This window comes from Panthera tigris, chromosome B2 (genome assembly GCF_018350195.1).
Source record: "Panthera tigris isolate Pti1 chromosome B2, P.tigris_Pti1_mat1.1, whole genome shotgun sequence".
NCBI lineage: Eukaryota > Metazoa > Chordata > Mammalia > Carnivora > Felidae > Panthera > Panthera tigris.
Window position 1 is genome coordinate 11606688 of NC_056664.1, and position 26720 is coordinate 11633407.

At 36.9% G+C, this 26720-nt stretch overlaps 1 protein-coding gene and 1 pseudogene across 11 annotated transcripts in view; one reads left to right on the plus strand and one right to left on the minus strand.

Annotated features, from left to right (window-relative positions):
* NUP153 (nucleoporin 153) overlaps positions 1-26720 on the plus strand; it is a 92011-nt gene that overhangs the window by 27982 nt on the left and 37309 nt on the right. For 9 of the 11 annotated variants that reach the window (XM_042985660.1, XM_042985650.1, XM_042985653.1 and 6 more), the window contains 10 exons: positions 2044-2269; positions 13773-14021; positions 14157-14296; positions 14378-14506; positions 19963-20079; positions 20173-20217; positions 20328-20384; positions 22533-22679; positions 25563-25615; positions 26105-26231. In XM_042985660.1, coding sequence (XP_042841594.1) covers positions 2044-2269; positions 13773-14021; positions 14157-14296; positions 14378-14506; positions 19963-20079; positions 20173-20217; positions 20328-20384; positions 22533-22679; positions 25563-25615; positions 26105-26231 — 1290 coding nt within the window. Of the gene's footprint in view, positions 1-773; positions 815-2043; positions 2270-13772; positions 14022-14156; positions 14297-14377; positions 14507-19962; positions 20080-20172; positions 20218-20327; positions 20385-22532; positions 22680-25562; positions 25616-26104; positions 26232-26720 lie in introns of those variants that run through there. The other 2 variants (XM_042985659.1, XM_042985658.1) reach the window with 2 other exon arrangements.
* Positions 1014-1543, minus strand: LOC107180314 (annotated as a pseudogene).

A 26720-nucleotide genomic window follows, 5' to 3' on the forward strand; every position in this document is an offset into this window, starting at 1 on the left:
TGATTCTTTCCCTGAAGCCCCACAAATGGTACTTTATGAAGGAAATTGTTGCCTAAAATTGGTTATCTCACCCCAGTTTGTTTCTGCTGGCTTTTTCTTCCTCATTAGTAATAAAATTATCAGTATATGTTTCTGTTATATTTTGTAAATTGTGAAGTACTTTCACTTTATTTCATTTGATTTTCATTATAATTCTCTCTCAGGTAAGAGTAGGAAGGGTATTATTGTTATTTTACCTAGAGTAAATCAAAGTACCGGGAAGTACTCAAATTTTATCCTAGGTCCTATCAATCCCAAAGCCCATCCTTTCACTTTATCCTAGATAAACCATAGTAGTTGTTTGTACCTTAGGTAAGTTACTTTAAACTACACTGTCTCTCTTCGTCCGTAAAGTGACATTATTAATGCCAGCTTCATAAAATTATTGTGAGGATTACATTTAATATGTCTAAACTGCTTAGAACAGGGCCTGGTACATAGCAAAGCTACAATGAATGTTAATAATACTGTTGTTATACCACACGTTTTTTCTCCCTTTAAAAGTTGTCATAATAAAGTTAATTCCTCAGATCTTCCGACAACCTTTGATGTAACAAAATTTTCCCATCAGAAATATCTTACTTGCTTTTGAGAGAAAGAAAGAGCGCGTGCACGTGTGCTCACAGGAGAAGGGCAGAGCGAAAGGGAGACAGAATCCCAAGCAGGCTCCGTGCTACTAGCGACACAGCCCCACGCAGGGTTGGAACTCACAAACCAGGAGATCATGACCTGAGCTGAAATCAAGAGTCAGATGCTTACCGACCGAGCCAACCAGGTGCCCCCAAAATCTTAGATTATTTATTCAATTTACTATGTTGGATTAGTTATGTTCCTCCTTGTCTTAAAAAAACTCATATTTATATTCAAATTTTTTATCTTAATGTGCAATAAAACAATTGCATAAACTGTTGAAGGTATTGTTTATGTTGCTTTTTTTTTTTTTTTTTTTTTTTTTTGCAGTTTTATACCTTTATTTGACAATCAGCTATTAGTTCTCATCCACATTAACTGTGTGTAGATTTTTGAAAGTGGTGACAGGTACATAGATAACCAGTGTATTGAGCTTGTTTGGTGAATCTTCATCCTTGGTATGTTTTCTGGACAACTGCACATGGATACGGTATGGCACATTCCTTATTCCTTTGGTCCGGACACCTTTGTTGACCCTGGTGTCTGTGCACACATCTGGAGTTCCTATCTCCTTCATGGCAGATTTCCAGATCTCTGAGTGCCCAAGGAGCACACTTCTTGAAACTCATTCCATGGATGCTCCTATGAATATTGATGGTGTATTCTCTGGTCACTACCTTTTTGATGGCAGAATGGCCCTTCTTTTTGCCACCCTTCCTTGAGGAAGCCATTCTGCCAGGTCCTGTTTGGAGAGGAAGTGTTGCTGCTTTTAATATGCTGGAATCAAAATGAATGCCTTTCGCTGGGATTGTAACATTTTAGTGCATTATCTCATTACTTAATCTGAAATGTATGGGCTTATTTGATGGCCTGTTGGGAGTTTTTTTTAATTGTATTTTTTTAATAAAGTATTTTTTTAAGTGTTTATTTTGAGAGAGAGAGAGAGAGAGAGAGAGAGCAAGCAGGGGAGGGGCAGAGAGAGAAATCCCAAGCAGGCTCTGTACTGTCAGTGCAGAGCCCGATGCAGGGCTTGATCTCACAAACTGTGAGATCATTACCTAAGTCGAAATCCAGAGTCAGGTGCTTAACCAGCTGAGCCACCCGGGTACCCTGCCTGTTGGAGTTTTTTTTAAAGATTAGAATAATAAGGCCTTTTGGGGGCAGTTATTGATTCATGGGTATGGAAGAAAGAAAAAAATAGGAATTTCTTAATGTCTGTAGAATTGTAAAATACCATTATTTTGGCGTAACTCAAGTGTCTGAACTTTAGGAAACTTTGGAAGTAGTTGTGTTTTGCTTGGTAGGGCTTTGTGTAAGTACTAATGTGGAAAGATAAATTTCTAAAACTGCCTTATGTATTTCTCCCTCCAACAGGGCATTCTTAGCAGGGTTACAGAATCTGTTAAGAATATTGTGCCAGGATGGCTACAAAGATACTTCAACAAGAATGAAGATGTGTGCAGCTGCTCAGCAGACACAAGAGAGGTACCACAGTGGCCGGAAAATAGAGAAGATGATCATCTGATATATGCCGATGAGGAGAGCTCTAATATTCATGATGGGAGAATCACTCCCGAGCCCACAGTCAGTAATACAGAAGGTACACAGAATGTGAATATTTTGTTATGAGCAATAGGTTTTCATGCCTTAATTTTAAATATCTTTATATTACTTGGCTGTGGTAAATCTAATTGGGTAGTACATAAACCATGTAGGAGGAGGGTGATGATCAGGTTCAAATGAGTCACTTACCAGCTTTTTGTTTATTAAGGGAGGCTGATAAATCATTTAAGAGTGCAGTCTCTGGTGTTAGATTTGGAGTTTGAATTTTACAGACTGTCCTGTGGCTTCGGACAAGAGAATCTGTTTTCTCTCAGTATCTTCATAAATTGGTTTGAAAAAAGTAAATGTGAAACCATTAGAATAGGTCCTGGTACTAAGATAGATGATGGGTGAGGAAGATGTGGAATACACACATGCACACACACACACACACGCTCAGGAATAGTAAGCAACTATAAACAAGAGGGGATCGTGCCATTTGCAAAAACATGGATGGACCTAAAGGGTATTATGCTAAGTGAAATAAGTCAGAGAAATGAGAAGGACAAACGTCGAATGATCTCATTCATGTGGAGTCTAAAAAAACAAATGCGTAAACAAACAGAAAACAGAATCAGAACTATAAATACAGAGAAGAAGCTGATGGTTGCCAGAGGAGAGGGGAATTGGGGGAATGGGCACAAGGGGGGAAGGGGAGTGGGAGATAACAGGCTTCTAGTTATGGAATAAGTCATGGGAATAAAGGGCACAGCCTAAGGAGTACAGTCAGTGATAGTGGGATAGAGTTGTGTGTTGACAGATGGTAGCTACACATGTGGGCATAGCATAAAGTATAAACTTGTTGAACCGCTATATTATATACCTGAAACTGACGTAATATTGTTGTCAAGTGTACTCAAAAACCCTGGGGGCGGTGCCTGGGTGGCTCTGTTGGTTAAGTGTCCAACTAAGGCTCAGGTCATGATCTCATAGCTCGTGAGTTCGAGCGCTGCATTGGGCTCTGTGCTGACAGCTCGGAGCCCGGTGCTGGCTTTGGACTCTGACTCGTCTGTCTCTGCCCCTACTCCACTTGTGCTCTCTCTGTCTCTCAAAAATAAATAAACATTAAAAAAAAGTGTACAATTCAGTGGTTTTAAATATATTCGCAGTTTTTCAGCTATCACCACAGTCAGTTTTAGGACATTTTCCTCACCATCCCTCTCACCCCCACTTCTCCCCCAAAAAATCTATTCTCATGAATAGTCACTGTCCATCCCAGACAACCACTGATCTGTCTCTATAGATTTGCCTGTACTGGTCATTTCATATAAATGGAGTCCTTGAATATGTGGTCCTATGTGTCTGGATTATTTCACTCAGCATGTTTTTCAAGGTTCATCTGTGTCACAGTGTGTGTCAGAACTTTATTCCATTTTATTGCCAGGCAATATTCTGTGGTGTGGATTATTTTGTGTATCCACTCAGTTAATGGACATTTGGGTTATTTCCACTTTTTGAATATTGTGAGTATTGCTGCCGTGAACATTCATGTGCAAGTTTTTGTGTGGCTGTTTTCTCTTGGGTGTACACGTAGGAGTAGAATTGCTGGGTCATACGGTAATTTTAACGTTTTGAGGAATAATTGTTTTCCAAAGTGGCCATACCATCTTACCTTCCCACCCACAGTATATGAAGATTCCAGTTTCTTTACGCCCTCGCCAATACTTTCCATTTTTAATTTTTTTTAAGTTTATTTATTAAAGAAAATGTTTATTTAGAGCGCATGCGCACACCAGCAGGGGAGGGTGTGGCAGAGAGAGAGCAGGCTCCATGCTGTCAGCACAGAGCCTGACATTGGACTCCAACTCACGAACCTTGAGATCATGACCTGCGCCGAAATCAAGAGTCAGATGTTCAACCAGTTGAGCCACCCTGGCACCCCAGAAGTTTATTTCTTAGTACTCTGCACCCAACGTGGTGCTTGAACTCACGACCCTGAGATCAAGAGCCGCATGCTCTTCTGACCGAGCCAGCAGGCACCCCTTTAATTTTTTTATTAAATCTCTTCTAGTAGGTTGAAGTGATAATCTCATAGTGGTTTTGATTTGCATTTCTGTGCCGACAATACTGAGCATCTTACCATGTGCTCATTGGCTGTTTGTGTATCTTTGGAGAAATGGCTGTTCACACCCCCCTTTTCCATTTTTAATTGGGCTCTTTGTCTTTCGGTTGTTGATTGAGAAGAGGTCTTACGTATTCTGGATATAAGTCCCTTATCAGTGTAGGATTTGCAAATATTTTCCCCCATTGTGGATTGTCTTACTTTCTTGATGGTGTCCTTTTTTTTTTTTTTTTTTTTTTTTTTTATCTTTTAAGTTTATTTATTTATTTTGAGAGAGAGAGAGAGCGGTGAGCAGGGGAGGGGGCAGAGATAGAGAGAATCCCAAGCAGGCTGCGTACTGTCAGCACAGAGCCCAGTGCGGGGCTCAAACTCACAAACCGAGATGATGACCCGAGCCAAAATGAAGAGTCAGACATTCAACCAACTGAGCCACCCAGGCGCCCTTTGATGGTGTCCTTTGAAGCACAAAAGTTTTTAATTTTGTTGAAGTCCAGTTTATCTCTTTGTATATATTTCTTTCTGTATATAGATTTTTCTTTCGTTACATGTTTTAACTTATTTATAATTATAAAAGTTTTCTAACTCTGTGTTAAAGTCTTGTATTGCCTAAACAATTGGTGTGTATGGCCTATTAATTTAGGTGGTTGTAGTAATGTATTTTCCTGCCTGGTATGCTTGTAGTGAAACCTAGTGAGAGTGAAATGGGCCTGTAAGAATGATTCTCACTGTGGAGAAATGACGTATCTAAATTTTCTTAGTAATACTTGATTTGGCTTAATTTTTAAATGTTTGCTTATTTTTATTAGAATAACTTAGGAAGTTTTAGTATCTACACCTAGACAGATTTCTTTCAAATCTATTATTACCAACAACAACCTTGAGGCTTTACCTAGTAGGTCTAAGCTGAGTGCTGCTATCTCATTTTTCCCCCTGGACATTGAAGGGAACCCCAGCTTCTCTTTTTTCATTATAGACTTCTGTGTTCCCTAGCCTATATCCACAGTGATAGACACTCTCTTTTCCATCCTAATGACCATGCTTATGAGGATTAACTAACTTGAAGAATTAATTTAGTTCAGGTGTGAGATAGTGTTTCTCATTTTACATCTGTACAGTTCTTTTTTGTCTGTGTTTGTATTTTTCATTAATGGGATTTATTCAGTGGTTTGCCAAGGTCAGTTGTAACTCAGATTTTATTATGTTAAGAAGTTCATATGGTAGTTTTTATGTTACATGTATGGTACACGTAGACCTTTGTGAGTAACTTCTAAACTTACATTACTATGGAAGATTTCAAACTGCATAATAAGGAGACTACTGCAAAGAACACCTGTGTACCCATTACCCATCTTTGAAGACAGCCAGCTATGGCTGATCTTGTTTTCTCTGTTCCCACACTAATTCACCCACTTTCCTACCCTAACTCCTCTAATTGTGCAGAAGCAAATTGTGAGCAGCTTTTAGATACTAATTTCAGGAACTTGATAGTATTTCCCACCTCATTCTTATCTTAGATCTGAATCCTGCTCCTATCTTGAATTTTGTTAGTTCCAGACAGTTCTCTTCTCACAGTGTTGCATTCAGTACTTGTAATCACATAATGTGTGACTTAAAGTCCCACTGATAACTCCTCAGTGTGATGAATATAGATCTTACTAGATAAAACAATTCCATTTGTTTACTCTGAAACGTTACACTTAAATTTGACAATGCATTCTCAAAAAACAACTTAGACATGTCTGTTCTTAAAGTGATGTCAAAGTATCAAAAGCTTAAAATAATTTCGATATAACAGTCCTGAATGTTGTTTACTTAATATTAATTATACCAGTGTAACTTCCATATTAATAGTAACTGGAGCTGGAGAGTATTGTACATTCCTCAAATAGCACAGTGCAGTAAGAACAGCTCTAGAATCTGTGGCCCATTTAAAATCTGTTGTCTGCAGCCTTATGCCTGTGTACTTCCTTGTGTTGACTGTCTTATCTATTTATCTATCTATCTATTTATTTACTTATAAATAAACAGACATGGGGAGAGGGGTGGAGAGAGAGGATCTTAAGCAGGCTTCATCCCCAGCACAGAGCCCGATGTGGGACTTGATCCCATGACTGTGAGATCATGACCTGAGCCGAAATCAAGAGTCTGACGCTTAACTGAGCCATCCAGGTGCCCCTTGTATTGACTGTCTTAATGATGGTGAGTCTTTGGGTGTTTGGGTTTCTTCTGCTAGGTTAGTGGGATGGATCAGTGAGAATCTGAAATAACGTGCATGTTTCGTTGAGTCAGTAAGAACTCAGGCCTCTGAAAGGCCCCGCAGTGGCATATCTAGCATATGAGTCGGCAGTAGACTCAAAGTTGTAGACTACTTTGTCTAATTAATGCCATGTGATGATAGATACACTCTTAGACACTGGGCATTTGTGAGTGATGTAAGTCTGTAGACGACATGGCCTTGTTTAGTCTTATTATCCCAGACTGTTCTTTATTGGTCCTGGTTTTGGGGGTAAAGAAGCTCTGTAAGTATTAAAAAAGTAGCATTGCTGTTAGCATCCTACCTTCAAGTAGAAGTACATCACAGTAGTTTTCTTTTTCCATTATAGTGTCTATACAGGCTATATTTAACAGATGTCTGCCAATAGCTAGAAAATTGTCCTTTTGTTTTAAAATATACTACAAAATTAGAATACTTTGTATTCGAACAACCATTTCAGCTTATACATATGTGCGTCCTAAGTGCAGAAAAATTAAAATAGTATAGTGTTTAAATGCCTATAGGTTTAAATGTCAGTAGTAGTAGATTTTCAAACTCCAGCCAGTATCTCTCTCAATTTGAGTGAGCTTGATAAAGAATTATTACATATGAAGCAATTTAAATATTCTATTAAATTTTAAAAATATGTTCCATGAATAGTGATTTTTAAAAGTTGTTTATTTTGAAAGAGCATGTGTGCGTGTGATTTGGGGAGGGGTGGGGAAGGGGGAGAGAGAGAGAGTGAGAGAGAGAGAGAGATCTCCTATGAGTAGAATCCTATGTTTTTGTCCTTTTGTGGACTGGCTTATTTCACTTACCATGTCTTCAGGGTTCATCCACATTATACCATGTATCAGAATATATTCCCTTTTTAGGGCTGAATAATATTCCATTATACATATATACCCCATTTATTCATTTGTTGATGGATACTTCGGTTCTTTCAGCCCTTAAGCTATTGTGAATACTATTGTTAGGAACATGCTTGTAGAGATCTGTTTGAGACCCTGCTTTCAGTTCTTTTAGGTATATACCCAGAAGTGGAATTGGCTGGGGCATATGGGAATTCTATTTTTTTTTTTTTTTGGAAGAACTGCCAAACTGCTTTCCACAGCGGCTGTGTCATTTTACATTTCCTACCAGTAGTGCACAGGGGTTCCACTTCTTCCATGTTCTTGCCAATGTTTATTTTGTTGTTCTGATAGTAGCTGTCTTCGTGGGTGTGAGTGGATCTCATTGTGGTTTGATTTGTATTTCTCCTGTGATTTTTAATGCTGAGAGCATCTTTTCATATGCTTGTTGGGCCATTTGTAGATCATCTTTGAAGAAACATCTCTTCAAGTTCTTTGCCCGGGTTTTAATCAGATTATTTGATTTTTTTGTTGTAGGAGTTCATATTTATATATTCTGGATATTAACCTCTTATATATGATTGGCAAATATTTTCTACCATTCTGTAAGTTGCCCGTTCAGTCTGTTGATTGTGTCTTTTAGTGCACAGAAGTTTTTAAGTTTAATATAGTCCCACATGTCTGTTTTTCTTTTGTTGCCTGTCAGATCCAGGAAATCATTGTGAAGACCAATGTCATGAAGCTTTTTCGCTTCTGATTTCTTCTAGTTTTATAGTTCTGGGTCTTGCTTTTTAGGTCTTTAATCCATTTTGAGTTAATTTTTGTATATGATGTAAGGGTCCACTTCCATTCTTTTTGCATGTGTCTCTCCAGTTGTCCCAGAACCATTTGTTGATGAGATTGTCCTTTTCCCATTGAGTAGTCTTGGCACCTTTGTGGAAAATCATTTGACCATGTATGTAAGGGTTTATTTCTGGGCTCTCTGTTCTCTTCCATTGGTCTACATGTCTGTCTTTGTGCTGGTACCACACTAATTTGATTACTTTTTTGTGATATGTTTTGAAATCAGGAAGTGTGAAACTGACAACTTTGTTGTTCCTTTCAAGATTATTTTGGCTATTAAGGGCCCTTGAAGATTCCATAAGAGTTTTAGGATGGATTTTTCTATTTTTGAGAAAACGTCATTGGGTTTTTGAAAGGCATTGTATTGAACCAGCAGAGTGCTTTGGGTAGTATTGACATGTTAACAATATTAGTTTCTTCCGTGTAAAAACATGGGATGTCTTTCTTTTTTTTTTTAAGTTTATTGTGTGAGAGAGCATGTGTACCTGAGCACAAGCAGGGGAGGGGCAAAGAGAGCGGGAAAGAGAGAATCCCAAGCATGCTCGTCATGGTAACATACAGAGCTGTGGAATCACTATGTTGTACACTTGGAACTAATATAACACTGTGTGTCAACTACACTTCAACTGAACAGATGGAAATTATATTGGGGGGTGCTGGGAGGAAGAATATTCTCACTCAGGAACAGGTATTAAATAAGTCTGTTCTGTTCTTTTTACAGGTTCTGTTGCTATTGTAAAATACAAATTAGAAATAGAAAATACAAATGCCATTTGTCCAACTGTTGCTGATTTAGAGGAAAGCTGTTGGTTTTTGTATGGTGATCCTGAAACCACCCACCTTACTGAAGACATTTTTTTTTAAAGTTTATTTATTTTGAGAGAGCATGTGCATGTGAGCATGAGCAAGGGAGGGGCAGAGACAGAGAGGAGAGAGAATCCCATGCTGACAGCGTGGAGTCTGACATGGGGCTTGATCTCCTGAACCATGAGATCATGAGGTGAGCTGAAATCCGAAGTTGGACCCATTGAGCCAGCCAAGCCCCCTGGGATGTCTTTCCATTTATGTCTTCTTAAATTTCTTTCAGCAGTGTTTTATAGTTCTCGTTGTTCAAGTCTTTCACTTTCTTGGTTAATTTCTAAGTGTTTTGTTTTTTTCTGATGCTGTTAATGGAATTGTTTCCTTAATCTGCTTTCCAAAATGTGCATTGTTAGTGTATAGAAACACAGCTCATTTTTGTGTGCTTATTTTGTAACCTCCTACTTTGCTGAATTAATTTATTCCAATGGGTGTGTGTGTGTGTGTAATATTTAGGGGTTTCTACATACAAGGTATATCATTTGTAAATAGAGCTATTTTATTTCTTCCTTTCCAACTTTGGATGCCTTTCTTCTTGCCTTAACTGTTCTGGCTAGAGCTTGCAATACTGGATTAAATAAAAGTGGGGAAAGCAGGTATCCTGTCTTGTTCTTGATGTTAGAGGAAAATCTGTCTTTCACCATTGGGTTTGATGTTAGCTGTGAGTTTTTCATATACGGCTTTTATTATGTTGATGTTTCCTTCCAGTTCTAGTTAAGTGTTTTTATCTGAATCTTATTTTTTGTATAATAGTACTTTGAAACTAAATAGTGTGGAATTGTTTTCTATTGCTTATGCTGTTAAGTATTTTTGAAGACAGACTTTGAGGAAGAAAATTACAGAGCATCAAATACAATCCAGCAGCACGTTAAAAAATAGAATCTTCTTACTCACTAGGGAGAGTTAATCTTGGGATGTAAGGAATCGTTTATCATGAGGGAATTATTAATATAAGTTAGCATATTTATATAGTGGAAGTCTTGTAATTATTTTCTTTCTGGTAGATAATTAATAGGTATTTGCTATGTATTTTATTTAGAATTGTTTATTTCATTTAGAGCTTGCTTAACATGTTAGTCATCCAAAGGCCAGAATCACCTGTAATGGTGAAGCATTAGAAACATTCCCATTAAAGTCAGGTATAAAATGGAATCCCATCATCACCACTTCTGGATGTTAAAGATGTAATTAGGTAAGAGGATGTATGTATACATGTAAGTATTGGTAAGAAGGAAGCAAAATAATACCCAGAAAACCCAAGAGAGCCAATTGATGGGGAAAAAAAACAACTGTTTAGAATAAGAGATTTGTAGAAATTAGTCACAAAGTTAATATAGAAAAACAAAAAACAAAACCCCAGTAACTTATTTAAGCAGTAAACAGAAAGTATGAAGGAAGAAAGAATCCTACTTATAATATCAAACAACAAAAACATAGAAATAAACTTCAGAAGTGTATGGCACTCTAGAAGAAATTCTTTTGTTCCGCTGAGGAACATAAAGGAGAGCTGAACGAAAAAAGTCAGTAGGAAAACAATGCTGGGCATGGTATCCCTTCCTTTTTAAAATCTTTTAACTTTAGTGTGATCCAAATCAAATCATTTTAATGAGTCTGTTAGGAACTTTGAACATAGCTAAAATACTTATTTTTAAAGCCTTTAATTGCATCATCTATCTCATGTTTAATTCCAGTTGACTTTTTTCTGCACTGTTGATCACATTTTTCTTATATATGTCATTTTGAAAAATACATGTAGAGATTTGGGATGCTGTTATCTTCCACTGAGGAGTATTGATTGTTGTTTGAGCAGGCAGTTGTTACTGATCATTTTGAACTTTGTAAACTTAGTTTTATGTTTTGTTAATTGTGCATCTGTGGAGGGTCCAAGATTTCTTAAATTCCCTAAAGTGATAGGACTTAGCCTCTTTGCAAACTGTTTCTCTTGTGGCTTTTTAGGTTGAGTCTAACCTATGTCCTAGAACATAGGACATGTTGTTCTAGGACATGATCCTTTGTCTCAAGGGGAAGCTTTTCCAACATCTCGGTTGAATGCCAGGGATTTAAGGAGGTGTTTATGGGATCTCTAAGTTCTGGCAACCCTGTGGCTCCTGTGTCCTCCACACTGCTTCTTGCCCCCTAGCATTGCTTGCTTCCTAGTGACTTGTTTCCTCAACTCTGTGGTAGCTCATACTTGGTAAGCCTTATATGGTCTCACTCTGTGCATGGAAAGCCCATTCACTCTCTGGACACACCCATGTGGACTTCTGGAGGCCCTTCCCTGCAGTTTTGTACTGTCCGGTGCCCTTAATTCTGATTTCTGCCTGCTGTGTTCTGCTTGGACTCCAGCTCTTTCTTCCAGGTCCGAAAACATACCTAGGTAGAGAGCTGGGTAGTGATAGGGTTCACTTTTTGAGTTTTCTTGTGCCGTTTTCTGTTGTTTGAAAGATATCTCCTATTCTGTTCAGTTTTATAATTATTTAAATTATAGCAGAAGCACTAGTCTGGAGGCCCAGACATTCCAGCCTAATTGAGAGTCTTGGAAACTTGACAAATGATTTTAAAGGTTTTTGAAAATACACCTGAAGATGAGTAGAGAAATTCTGAAAAAGAATAAGGGGAATGTGGGGGTGGGTTGGAGTAACTTTTACAGTTACTAAATGTGTTCTAAAGTTGTAGTGGGTAAAACATTATTGTACAGATACATTACTGGGGAAGAGGGTGAAAAACCTTTCGGGATTTGTTATGTGGTAGTGGTGGCTTCTCCGTGATTATAAGGTAGCTTATTTAAGGTTATTTTAGGGGTGGCTCAGTAGGTTAAGGGTCTGACTTCGGCTTAGGTCATGATCTAATGGCTTGTGAGTTCAAGCCCCGCATCGGGCTCTGTGCTGACAGTTTGGAGCCTGGAGCCTGCTTCAGATTCTGTCTCCCTCTCTCTTTGCCTCTCCCCTGCATGCGCGCGCCCTCTCTCTCTGTCTCTCTCTCTCTCTCTCTCTCAAAAATAAACAACAACAAAAAAAAGAAGGTTATTTTAGAATGTAAACAGACTAACCATTTGGGAAACAATGAAGCTTCACTACTATATCATAACTGACTCCAGATGGATTCAAGATTAATTATTATATTGAAATAAAAATAACAGTGCAGTACCAAAAAATCAGTAAAATTTTTTATTTCTTATAGTCTTGGAATGGTAAATGCCTTTGTAAACAAAGTTTACAAAAGTAAACAAAGGTTACAAGGTTTACAAACCTTGTAAACAAATTATTTTCTGTACTGCAAAAAATAACATCAACAAAATGAATAGGTTCAGCCAACAGTGAAAAATAGTTGTAATATTTCAGGTCATATTGCAGTATCTTACTGATCAAAGATTAGCTTTTATTGGGGCGCCTGGGTGGCTCAGTTGGTTAAGTATCCAACTCTTGATTTTAGCTCAAGTCATAATCTAATAGGTCATGGGTTTGAGCTCCACATTGGGCTTTGTGCTGACAGCACAGAGCCTGCTTGGGATTGTCTGTCTCCTCTTTTTCTGCTCCTCCTCCGCTGGTGTGCACGCTCTCAAGATAAATAAACATTAAAAAATTACTATATCAGTAAGCAATTAATAGAAGTGTAAATGAACAATGAATATAGGGAAGGACGCACTATCCCTCTCATTTAAATAAATGCAAATAAAATAATGGTGCCATTTGATAGATTGATAGAAATCAGAAAAGGTTAATATCCAGTGTTAGAGAGTATGGTGGAAATGTACATCGTCATTTGCTATTTGTGGGAGTATAACTGATAGGATTGCGGTATGTTTCATAAGCAAAAATGAGCATACTCTCTGATTGAGTCCTGCAGAGCAATTCCATATAATTGTTTATCCCATTGATTCTCAGGGTACATCAGGCAGCTTTATGGGTCTAACTTCAGACTTACAGAATCAGATATTTTTGTGGGAAGCTTAAAAGTATTTTTTAAATTATTTCTCTTTGTGCTTCTATTCTTAGAGAACCATGGATTAATCCAAAAGAATACTCTTAAGAGTATGCAGATACCAGTGCATAGATGTTCGATGGAACATTGGGAAAATAATCACAAAATAATTCGCGTCAATTAGCATGATAACATACAATGTGGTCTTTAAAGGGAATGCTCTGTATGTAGAGACAAAATTGGTAAATGAAAAAGCAGGTCATAGAACTGGATGCATAGCATGATTATATAATTAGAGAAACGATTTATGTCTGTATATAAAATATCTGGGAGATCTACAATTTTAGTAGTGGTTGCTATGACTTATATAGCTTCTTTTACTTTTCATGAGCGGGTTTTATAGTAGCAATTCAAGCATCAATATCAATAAAGAGCCATGCACTTTTAGAAATTGCATGTGACCCCTGAAACATACATAGTTTGATACTAGGTTAAGTAAATTCATTGCGGCTAGATGAAACCTTTTTGGAGTAAAGAATAGCTTAAACTGAGCTTATGGGAGGCTTCAGTGGCTTGAATTGAAGCGATGTTATATAGTATGTTTTCTCAAAAACCATTTTGTTGTGATACTGTATTGCTTTTTCTAAGCTGTATATTCATAATACTAATGCCTTTTTGTTTTTTTGTTTTTTTGTTTTTTTACTCTTTAAAGAACCCTCAACAACTAGTACTTCTTCAAATTACCCAGATGTATTAACAAGGCCTTCTCTTCATCGGAGCCATATGAATTTCTCCGTGTTGGAATCTCCTGCACTACACTGTCAGCCCTCCACATCCTCGGCATTCCCAATTGGCAGTTCTGGATTTTCCCTTGTAAAGGAAATTAAAGATTCTACCTCTCAACATGATGATGATAACATCTCAACTACCAGTGGTTTTTCTTCAAGAGCTTCTGATAAAGGTATTCTTGGTGTTTGGTAGTAAAGTTAAATTTCATGGGATAGGTTTTTTTACTTCTAATTTTCATTTTCTGTTTATAAAAATTGAGGGCCTTGTAATTAGTTCTCTAACTGTGCATTACATATTTTTGTTTCAGATATAGCTGTTACAAAGAACACTTCAGTGCCACCTCTGTGGTCCCCAGAGGCTGAACGTACTCATTCACTCTCACAGCACACTGCCACCAGCTCAAAAAAACCAGCATTCAACTTGTCTGCCTTTGGAACACTTTCCCCTGTGAGTACTAGTAAGATTGGATTCCATCACATTTGTTTTGAGTGTTTATTGCTCATAATTTGTCATTTTGTTTCTGTGCAGTCACTTGGGAATTCTTCAATCCTTAAAACAAGTCAGCTTGGAGATTCTCCTTTTTATCCTGGAAAAACAATGTACGGTGGGGCAGCAGCTGCTGCAAGACAACTGAAACTCCGAAACGCACCGTATCAGGTTGGTTTGAATAGGAGGACTGATAACGTTAACAATTGTCCAGTAATTAACGGCACTCCAATGGAGTTTTGGCTTGGTTATTTTTTGGTAAAATGATACCGTTTTCATTTAGGGACTATCTGAACGTTGTATTCGACTTAAGTGAATATTTATTCATTACACTTGTGAGCATGTTATGTGCGTCTGTGTTTTGGGAAGTGTGCTGATTAATTCCTTTTTTAAAAAAATTGAGGTGTAAATTATGTATAGTAAAATTTACCCTTCTTACAGTATTTGCATTTTAACAGAATACATACAGTTGTGTATGCACTCTGCAATCAAAGTATTGAATAAACATTTCCATCACAGCAAATTGTTACCTTGTGCCTCTCTGTTGTCGACCCCTCTTCCTACCTCTACCCTCTGGCAACCACTGATCTGCTTTCTTTCCCTGTAGTTTTGATTTTTCCAGAATGTCATTTAAATTTAATCCATATAGCATCTAGCCTTTGAATCTGGCCTCTTGTACTTAGCATAATGTATCTGGAATGGATCTTTATTTTTGCACATATCAGTAGTTCCTTTTATTGTTGAGTTGTAACTTGTTTATCCTATCCATTCACTACTGAAAGGACACTTGGGTTTGATGTGATTTGGAACAGTTGTGAATAAGTGGTTATAAGCGTGTTATGTGAACATTAATTTCCATTTCTCTTGGGTGAACACCCAGAAGTTGGCTGCTGCGTCTTATAGTAAGTATACGTTTAACTTTCTAATAAATTGCCAAACTGTTCTCCACAGCAAAGTAATGCTGTTTTCTCAGCAAAGTAATGGAAGAGTGTTCTCGCCAGCACTTGTCATCAGTTTTTCATTGTTTTATTTTAGCCATTCTTTTTTTTTTTTTTAATTTTTTTTTTTAATGTTTTTTATTTATTTTTGAGACAGAGAGAGACAGAGCATGAACAGGGGAGGGGCAGAGAGAGAGGGAGACACAGAATCGGAAGCAGGCTCCAGGCTCTGAGCCATCAGCCCAGAGCCCGACGTGGGGCTCGAACTCGCGGACCGCGAGATCGTGACCTGAGCTGAAGTTGGATGCTTAACCGACTGAGCCACCCAGGCGCCCCTTATTTTAGCCATTCTAATAGGCGTGTTGTGGTATCTCCACACCACCGTGGCTTTTATTTGTGAAATTGAGCATCTTTTCATGTGCCTGTTTGCCATAGATGTGTCTTCTTTGGTGAAATATCTGTTCAAATCTTCTGCCCATTTTTAAATGGGGTCGCTTTCTTATTAATCAGTTTTAAGAGTATGCTACACCTTTATTAAGTCCTTTATTACATACGTGTTTTGCAAATGTTTTCTCCCATTCTCTGGCTTAAGTCTTTTACAGAGAAGTTTTTACTTTTCATGGCATTCAGTGTATTGGGTTTTTTCCTTATATGCCTCATGCATGTGGTGTAGTATGTAGGACATTTTTGCCTAGCCTAGGGTCACAGTGTTCATCCGTGTTTTCTAGTGGATTTATAGTTTTAGGTTTTGTTTTGTGTTTTTAAAGTTTATCTTCTTTTGAGAGAGAGAGAGAATGGGGAAGAGGCAGAGAGAGAAGGAGAGAGAATCCCAAGCACACTCTTCTCTGTCAGCACAGAGCCCCCCGACTCAAGGCTTGAACTCCTGAACTGTGAGATCATGACCTGAGCCGAGGTTGAGAGTTGCTTGCTTAACCGGCTGAGCCACCCAGGCATCCTATAGTTTTTTTGTTTTTTGTTTTTTGTTTTTGTTAAGTTTGTTTGTTTATTTTGAGAGAGAATAGGAGGGGCAGAGAGAGAGGGAGAGAGAGAATCGCAAGTGGGCTTCACACTGTCAGCGTAAAGCCTGATGCACGGCTCGAACTCACGAACTATGAGATTGTGACCTGAATCGAAACCAAGAGGTGGAAGCCTAACCGACTGAGCCATCCAGGCACCCCCACAGTTTTAGGTTTTAATTTAGGCTTCTGATTTATTTTGAGTTAACTTTTGTATATGGTATGTATCATGTCGTGAGGGATCAAGATTCATTTTTTTTTCACATAACGAATGTCCAATTTTTTTAGTAGCATTTGTTGAAAAGGTTGTGCTTTCTACATTGCATTGCCTTTGCATCTTTGTTGAAAATCAGTTGACCATATATGTGGTTCTATTTCTTGACTTTCTATTATTTTCCATTTCTATGTATCCTTTGGCCAACTCTACATTCTTTTGATTACTATTGCTTTATAGTGTTGAAATCGGTAATGTGAGTCCTCCAACTCTGTTCTTTTTCAAGCTTGTTTTGACTTTCCTAAGTCATTTACTTTTTCATAATTTTAGAATCATGTTACCGGTTTTTACAATCTATTGGAATTTTGATTAGAATTGTATTGAGTCTGAAGGTCAATTTAGGGAGAAGAATATACATCTTAATAAAATTGAATCTCCCAGTCCTTGAACACAGTATGTCTCTCTATTTAAGTTTTTGAAATTTCTTTCATCAGTGTTTTGTAGTATTCATCACACAGACCTTGCACATATTTTGTTAGATTTATACCTAAGTATTTCTTGTTATTTGGTATTAATTAAGAATAAATGACTGTGGGGCACCTGGGTGGCTCAGTCGGTTGAGCGTCCGACTTCGGCTCAGGTCATGGTCTCACGGTTTGTGGTTCGAGCCCCACATCAGGCTCTGTGCTGACAGCTCAGAGCCTGGAGTCTGCTTCGGATTCTGTGTCTTCCTCTCTCCCTTTCTGCCCCACCCCCACTCATGCTCTGTCTTTCAAGAATGAATAAACATTAAAAAAAAAAAAAATAGCTCCAATAGTCTGTTCCATAAATTGAATACATAGTCAGAATACGTTCCAGCAAAGAAAATTTCAGGCTCATTTAACTTCCTTGGTGAATTCTACCAAACATTTAAGAAAGAAAGAATACCAGTCTTATGCATATGTTTTCGTATAATAGGAGGGTACACTTTCCAACATATTATGGGGCCAGTATTACCCTGATACTGAAACCAACCAAAGGCATTACAAGAAAGCCACAAACTAATATTTCTTAGGCATTACAGACCCAAACCTTCTCTATAAATATTTGTAAAGAGAATCTAACATATATAAAAAGGCTTCTATTTCATAATCAAGTAGGGTTTATCTTGGGAATGCAAGGTTAGTTCAACATTTGAAAATTAATGTGAGCTACCATTTAAACAAACTAAAGAATAGAAACTGTATGGTTATCTCCATAGATGCATAAAACACATTTGACAAAATTCAGCATCCTTTCATAATAAAAATTTCCTGCAGCCTGAGGAATAAATGGGGATCTTCTCAACCTGATAAATGGTATCTACAGAAAATCTTTAGCTAACATCATACTGATGGTGAGAAACAGAGTACTGTTCTCCCAAGGCCAGGAAGAGAACAAGGCTGTCTGCTAGCATTGCTGCTGTGTAGTGCTGTACTGCAGGGCCTACCCACTGCACGAAGGAAGAAAGTGGTACTCCTATTCATAGACAACATGCTTATCCACATAGAAAGGCCTAAGAAATACAAAAAAAGTTATCAGAACTTAATGAGTTCAGCAAGATTACAGAATACAGGGTCGTTATGCAAAATCAGTTGTATTTACATATAAGCAAAGAACAGTTGTAAATTGATAATAAGTTTAAGGTGAATCCCACCATCCCGTATTTTATCCTATGAGTTCTTTGAAGCCCATAAGAAATTGTTTTGTCTATATGGTGTTGTGCTTACATTTACAGATTTTGACATTTTAAAGATGGAGGAGTAATTATACTTTCAGTAAGTAGACTCTTGGAGAGGGGAATCTGTGAAGATGGGTCTATGACAAACATAGAAATGGCATAGAAACAAGTGTATTTTAAGACTGTCTTGTCTTTAGTTTCTTGTTTTCCTAATTAGAGGATGGTTTCATGTATGTAGTTAACAGTAATTATGAGTTTTATTTCTGAATGTGTTCATGAAGGGCAGTATTTTGTTATTTAAGAAAATGTTAACTAGATGTTGGAGTTACACAGGGAGCTTTTTCTAAAGCTTAAACTGGATCGTATTCTTTAAAAAATTTTTAAAGTTAAAATAATAGTTCAGCCTGTTAGTAGATAAGATGATGCAAGCCTGTGATTCATAGAATAGTCCAAGTCTCAGTATATTCTTGCTTTTCTTCATTTCTTTCTTACTTTGAATCCTGTACTTTTTAATGGTGAATTGTGACATACCCTTAGAATCTGTCTCAACACAGGCTTCCAAATGTTTATCGCTGACGTTTGGGACAAAGCTAATAATTCCTTTCCTAGAGTATTAGAGCAGGGAGGTATATTAAAGATTCTGTAATTCAATTCCATTTTGTTGATTAGCAAACTAAAGCCCTGAGTGGTCAGTGGCCAGTAGAATCCAGTGACAGGACAGACTATCAGATTTTCCTAGAGAATTCTAATGTTGCTTCATGTTTGCCCAAGCCTCTGGCTTGAACGACAATTCTTAATGGGCATCAAGTTCTTAATAAAACTAATGGAGAATCATGCAGCTACTCTGGAAATGTTATCATTGTTTGGTATCGGACAGAGAAATATTTAAAGTCGTATGGTTCAAGTTTTCAGATATTGTGAGCTATTTGTAGAGATTGGGTTGTGTTTCGATCGTGATAATATCTTTATATTAAGCATTACCAAACTTGCTTTGTGGTAGTCATTTGGTCATTGGAATGTCGTAATGTATTTTTGAGAAAAGGAACTGTTTTAGTTGGAATTTGTAAACATTGCTTATGTATTAAAGGGTACTTGTCTATTCTTTATAAGGTTTTTTTCCTTAACTTCAATTTTAATAAAGTTAAAAGGTTATTAAGAAATAGCCCGAGTATTTAAAATTTTTTCTTATTTCAAAATTTGAGAAATTAGTTTAAAAATGCGAATTTCCTTTACAATAGAGCCTACAGTCTCTTCATTTAGTTATCTTGGAATTTAATTAATACCCAGAATAACTAATATTTTAATATAGTTCTCATTTATTTAGTTCTTTGATTTACTTATGTTTATTTTTTGTTGGATTACAGTTGACACACGATGTTACATTAGCTCCAGGTGTACGACATAGTGACTCAACGAGAAGTGTTCTTTGATTTAAATATCAGGGATAAATGGGTCAAACTAATGCCAGAACTTTATACCAGTGATCTCCCTTTTCCCATTTAACATAGTTGCAGATCTTCAGTGTGGTGTGTGCTGTCTTTCTTGTTTCTGATTGTAAAAGTCATTGGCTTTTCAGTAAAAGGTATAAAGAAGAAAAGTTGAACTTAGGCATGATGACACCATCCAGAGATAAATTCCTGTTAGGACATTAATCCTATTTCTCTTCGGATATCTGTTCTGTTTTGTAAGTACTTTTATTTCCTGAAATCTGTGCTTTAGAGTTTATGGTCCAAAACAGTAATGCAACGTTTACTTCATAGGCACCAGTCAGAAGGCAGATGAAAGCTAAGCAGCTGAGTGCACAGTCCTATGGTGTGACCAGTTCCACAGCTCGGCGGATATTGCAAACTTTAGAGAAGATGTCAAGCCCTCTCGCGGTAAATTTTTAGAATCACAAGTAAATGTAGGCATATAACAACATTTGACTTTTGTGAAAAATTTTAATTTTGGTATTGTTTCAACATTAACAGGATGCAAAAAGAATCCCGTCTGTTGTTTCTTCTCCCCTGAATTCTGTAAGTTGACTTATAAACCTTTTATAAGAGATAACATTTTTATATATTGGTGATGAAAGTCCTGTTTTTCTCAATTTCCAGTCTATTCTAATGGCATTTTACTTTTTCAGCCTCTTGATAGGAGTGGAATAGATACAACCTCAGACTTTCAGGCCAAAAGGGAAAGGGTAAAACTTCTTTTGTCTTTATTTACTTAAAGTTTCAGTAGTTTTATTGTATTTATTTTTTAGTTAGTAAATATATAAATTGAATTTGATAGTCATTAGGGGACATGTTTGAAAGATAAGATTTGTTTCCTTGGACATTGTGGCGGCTTGTGAGGGCCTGCCTTAGCACAACGCTATATATGTAGTAAGTGCTCAGTACTTTTTGGTTATTTGCCATTTCCATCTTCAGCGTCGTGGTAGTCTATGAGTGACTCAGACTTTTTGATAAATAAAAATAGGAGTGGACAATGCTTGACATGTTTAGTAATTATAGAAGTTCAGTGAACTAAACCTTCATTGAGCATAATCCTCTTTTAAACTTTCCTCATTAACATGTCAAATCTGTTGTGTGTAATAGAATTTCATTAGTCAAAATAGTGTTCCAAGATACTGGAACTAATAAAAAATATAACTTAGATTCTAATATCTTGATGACCCTTTCAGTGTATTCTATTTGGTTAAAATTAGTTTTGGAGGTTACTGTGGAAAAATTAAAATGCTTGATAGAGTTGAAGAGGTATATTTTTTGTAAGTCATACTTGCGGCTAGTTAAGTATCCTTCAGGAGAAGCAGAGTCCCAGATCCTTACTTGTGAAAGCTTTTACTACAACACCAGTTTCCCTCAGAAGTCACTAATTAAAATTATCATAATTTTCTGAATTCATTGTGAGAACTGTGTGTGAGATATTGGTAAATTATAATTATTTTTACTAAAATTCTGCAGAGAAGAAGGCTAAAATTGAGAGTTTGGGGAGGGTTAGTGTTACTTCATAACACTATCTAGAATTAACTAGATGTTTGTGGTCAGGCAAGAGAGAATCCATTATTAGCCATGGCGATGGGATTAATTTATGGCATTGGCTGCTTTTTTCACACTCCTGTTTTATATTAGATTGTTTAAAAAGTAAATTAAAAAATTGTACCATAATACAAGTTCTCATTGATAAAAGTCCTTATTAATGTTTAAGTGTAGTATCAATACAGTTTTATTAATGGGTGTGAAGACACATAAAGGCCAGAATACAATATTGTAGTTCATGTTTCACAGATGTAACAGTCTACAGAATAGACTGTCATTGAGTTATAAGATCACAGTTGTGATGAGGATTTAGGGAAGAGCTAGTATGCAGGAGCTTTGCCTTGGAAACCAATGTTGTTCACAGCTGCTGCTAAGAGAAAGGACTGTATTCATTGTATTACAGTCTTTGGACAGAGTACAAGTTCTTGGCTTTATGGTCCTCTTTCACCAACAGGACTCTTACTGTGTTTCTGTGTTGCAAAAGACTGTTGACAAAACACTTGTGTGCTCGGATAATAATGCCAGTTTATTTTAGGATTTGGAATTCTTTTTTTTTTTTTTTTTTTTTTAATTTTTTAAGTTTATTTAGAGAGCGCGCACGTAAGTGCACGCGTGCGTGTGTGTGGAGGAGGGTCAGAGAGAGAGAGAATCCCAAGCAGGCTCTGCACTGTCAGCCCAGAGCCCCACGCAGGGCTTCGTCTCACAAAATGTGAGCTCATGACCTGAGTTGAAATCAAGAGTTGGCTGCTTAACTAACTGTGCCACCCAGGTGCCTCTAGGATTTCAAATTCTTAACACAGTTTTATTAATAAATTTTAAGACTTTTAGTTTGGTTTTTAAATAACAATAGGGGAAAATTAACTTGGAGAGAGGTTTGCTCACAGTTTTAGCAATTATTTTCATAGCTAGTTTAAAAATAATCTTATTTCCAGCTGAAGGATATCTAGAGAGTAATTTGGGGAAAATGTGGCAAAATCAGTTTTAGTTTCTGTATTTGAAATGCAACATGTGAAAACTTAGATTTGTAGAACAGTTTTGAATATAGTTTCCATTTTTCTGCTTATATGAAAAGTCATTAAGTGTAGAAAAAAATAGTCTGAAGCTATTTGGAATTTTATTATATACAGGTTTACATATAAACCTATTACTATCCATTTTTCCTTTTAGTATTTGTTTGCATATACTGGATATTTCTCTAGGCATTTTCATGGTCTCTAGCTCACATTAGCTATTGCCAGATAACGTTTAGGTATGTGTCACCGATATATATGAAAAAAAAGTTTTTTCTATGATTTCTGATTACCTATAAGGTGGATTCTCAGTATCCCCCCGTTCAGAGACTCATGACCCCGAAGCCGGTTTCCATAGCAACAAATAGAACTGTTTATTTTAAACCGTCTCTGACCCCATCTGGTGAATTAAGGAAGACTACTCAAAGAATAGATAAAAAGCACAATGTGAGTATGTGTTTATTTTCACTATTCTTTTTTTTTTTAAACATTTATATGTTGGAGAGAGACACGGTGTGAGTGGGGGAGGGGCAGAAAGCGAGGGAGACACAGAATCCGAAGCAGGCTCCAGGCTCCAAGCTGTCAGCACAGAGCCCGATGTGGGGCTCAAACCCACAGACCGCGAGATCATGACCTGAGCTGAAGTTGGACGCTCAACCGACTGAGCCACCCAGGCGCCCCTATTTTCACTATTCTTTGGATATTGATCAAAATGAGTAAGAATAAATAATATACGAGTACTCCACCATTGCAGTCTAGCAACTAGGTAATACATAAAGTTTGTGTATTAGTAATGGTTACGAGTTGGTGTGCCTTTCAAATGGCTGGCACTGTGATCAAATCGTAAATTAGTATTTACTAGTAAGTAACACTAGTATGTACTCATGGTTTAGATGAAATAATTTGCCAGACTTGCTTTATTGGTGTGTTTTGTTTGTGTTGTTGAACCATTTGAAAATAAAATTTTGTATAACACATCTGTTCACCCCTAAGTACTTTGGCATGCGTTTCCTAATTACTTCTATATTACCACATCCAAAGAAATTAATGTAATATTGTCTAATATCTAGTCCACATTCCAGTGTTGTTTACAGCTCCTTTTTTGAATCAGAATCCAAGCAAATATCACACATTGCTTTGCGTTTTCTCTTTCTGACCTCAAACCTTGACCCTTAACACGTTGTTTTTTTTTTTTTTTAAAACAACTGCTTTATTGAGATGCAATTCACATACCTAATTGAAGACTACAGTGGAACAGTGATTTTTAGCATATTCACAGGGTTGTTTGGTCATCACCACTGTTAACTCTAGAACATTTTTATAACCATTCATCCCAACCACCCAAAATCTCATTCCCACCCCTCCTTCTCCAGCCTTAAGCAACCACGGATCTGTCTCTATAGATTTGCTTGTACTGGGCATTTCATGTAAATGGAATCATAGAATACGGTTTTTAGTGTCTAGTTTGCATCACTCAGCATGTTTTCGAGGTTCGTCCATGTTGTAGTGCACATCAGAACTTGACTCCTTTTTATGTGGCTGAATGTCTCATTGTTTGGATGTGCTAGATTTTGCTTGTCCTTTCATCAGTTGAGGGAAATTTGGGTTGCTTTTACTTTTTGATTGTAATGAATAATACCGCTTTCAACTTTGCTGCACAGGTGTTTTGTAGACATATGTTGCGGTGTCTCTGGGGTCTGTACCCGGGAGTGGAATTGCCAGGCACATTGGTTTTTGAAGAGACCAGGCCAGTTGTCTTAAAATGTCACCATGTTCTGGGGTTGTCTGTTTTCTTGTGTTGTTTAGCTAAAGTGTATTTTTTGTACTTATTGTATTTACAGGGTATCTTATGCATTACTTGTGCATTTACTTATATTTAATCTCATCTCATCTTCATAATCTAATTTATTAAAAATTTTCAAGCTAAAGTTGACAGAATAGTAGTGTTTAGCCATTACTCCTTGCTTCACCAAATCATTAACATTTTGTCATACTTTATTAAAATTTTAAAAATATTTCACATATAATTTTGGATTCATAGACTTTGCAAGAACAGTTTTAAAACTTCACATTATACTATATCCTAATTTTACTGTGTGTTTCCTACAAACAGGGAATTCCTTTAATGTAATAATTGCGGAATAATTATCAAAAGCAGAAACTTAACGTTATACAATTCTGTGATCTGATCTATGGATTTTATTTTGATGCTGCCAGTTATCCCAAAAGAAAAAAATTCAAGATTATGTATTGCATTTTTTAGTTTTCTTGTCCCTTCATCTCCTTTAGTCTAGAACAGTTCCTTAGGGTTTTTGTTTGTTTTTGTATTTCCTAATATTGAGATTTCTAAAGTGCAAGTAAGTTACTGTGTAGAATGTCCTGCAGTTTGGGAATGTCTGATGTTTCCTCATGATTAGATTATAATTATGTGCTTTTGGTAATTAAAGCCGTGGCAGCGGTAAGATTTTTTCACTGCGAAGTGATGATTTTGTCTTTTGTAATTAATAAATATCTGGTGGGTAGATAACTGAGAGGATAAATATCCTCTCAGTAGTTAGTAGTATTGGTGATTTTTGCCTAAACCTGTTTGTAGATTGCCAGTGGGTGGTTTTCTAATTCCACCTATCTTTCAACATTAGTTGACCTCCTACTGGAGGAAAAGTTTTCTTTAATCTCATTTACATATCTATCTTTGAATGTGTTTTTAAAGTCAACTTTAATTCTCACATTCTGTAGTTTATAATCCTTTATTAGCATTATTTTGATGTTCATGTTCTATCATTCGGCCTTTGAACTGGCTCCTGTGTCCTTTTAATATTTCCTCTCAGTTTTTTGTTTTTGGTTTTTTTTCCCCCTCAGTTTTTGAACATTTAGTTGCTTTTGATGTAAAAGAATCTAGGCTTGTCCTGTAAGTTTCTGGTCTCAGCCCTGTGATTTGCTAGTTCTCCAAGGAGCCATGATACTCTTTTAATGGAAGAACTTAAATTAGAGGGATGCATTTCCCAAAGAAGATCCTTGTAAATTTGCTTACACCTTTAATAGGCCAGAATGAGAGAAAAGTATTTTTGCGGTCTGTAAGTGTATTAATTTTGTGTACTAGTATTTTATTGAAAGGGCAGTGTGCTCAGTGACATTTTATGTGTATAGTCATGTTGTAATTTAGTTGCTGTTCAGAAAGCAGGGTATAAGTTGGAAGTTTTAGGATTCACTCACTAAAAACCCATCAGATTCCTGATTTCAAATATTAAAATGGATTGACAGAAGGAAAATATTAAGAAAATGAAAACAAATAAGCAGGCATGTAAATCTGGTGTGCTCATCTTATTCTAGACTGGATATGAGAACCCTGTGACACCAGGACAAAACAGAGAACAGCGAGAAAGGTAATGCGTCTTCATAGTTAAGCTTCTTTATATGTCATTTGTAAGGTCTGTGTTTGACTTATGTATGTTTTTTTGAAGATTAAGAAGGTTAAAAAACAAACGTTATGCACACACACACAAATCTGTCCACATTTATTATTTTTTTTATTAATTTTTTTTAAACGTTTGTTATTTTTGAGAGAGAGCAAGCAGGGGAGGGGCAGAGAAAGAGGGAGACACAGAATCAGAAGCAGACTCCAGGCTCTGAGCTGTCAGCACAGAGCCCGATGTGGGGCTCAAACTCAAGAACCACAAGATCATGACCTGAGCTGAAGTTGGCCGCGTAACTGACTGAGCCATGAAGGCACCCCTCTGTCTGTTTTTAAAATCACATTCAGTTGTATATTTATTTTCTTGTTAGCAGTTCTGATTTTTAGGTATTCAGTTAGTTAACAAGTTATGGACCAGAGTAATATATCATTTGTTTTAATTTTCTTTTTCTTTGCCTAGTGGCTTTTCTTACCCAAATTTCAGTATGTCTGCAGCCAATGGTTTATCTTCTGGAGTAGGTAGTGGAGGCGGCAAGATGAGACGAGAGAGAACACGCTTTGTTGCATCTAAACCTCCAGAGGAAGAGGTAGGTTATATGCTTATATTCTTGAAGTTTATTAAAAGCTTGGGTGTAGTGGTGGTGAGGGGAGTTCTGGAAGGGTGGGTCTTGGGGGAGACCCAGCACAGGAATGAATAATCTGCCACTGAAATAGTCCCTTCCAAGTGAGTGTGCATGCATGTGTGTGTGTTCAGTTAGCGGGCTTTTTGAACCACCTTCACTGTGACAGCACAGAAAACCTAATATGGGTACCATTAAAAAGCCATAATTCCTTTCAGTAAGAGAATTACAGCTGAAATTCTTTGACCTTTGGAATATTACTGTTTGGTTGAGTTTTGTCTGTTTCTGAAACTTACATAAATGGATTAATACTGTTACATGTTCTTCTCATTTGCCATTTTCTTCATATGATTGGTGAAATTTGTGGGTATTGTAAAAGATAATTGCCAGGTTGTTTAATTTCACTGTTACAGATTTATCCAGTATGAAATTATACCACAGTCCACTCTGTACATC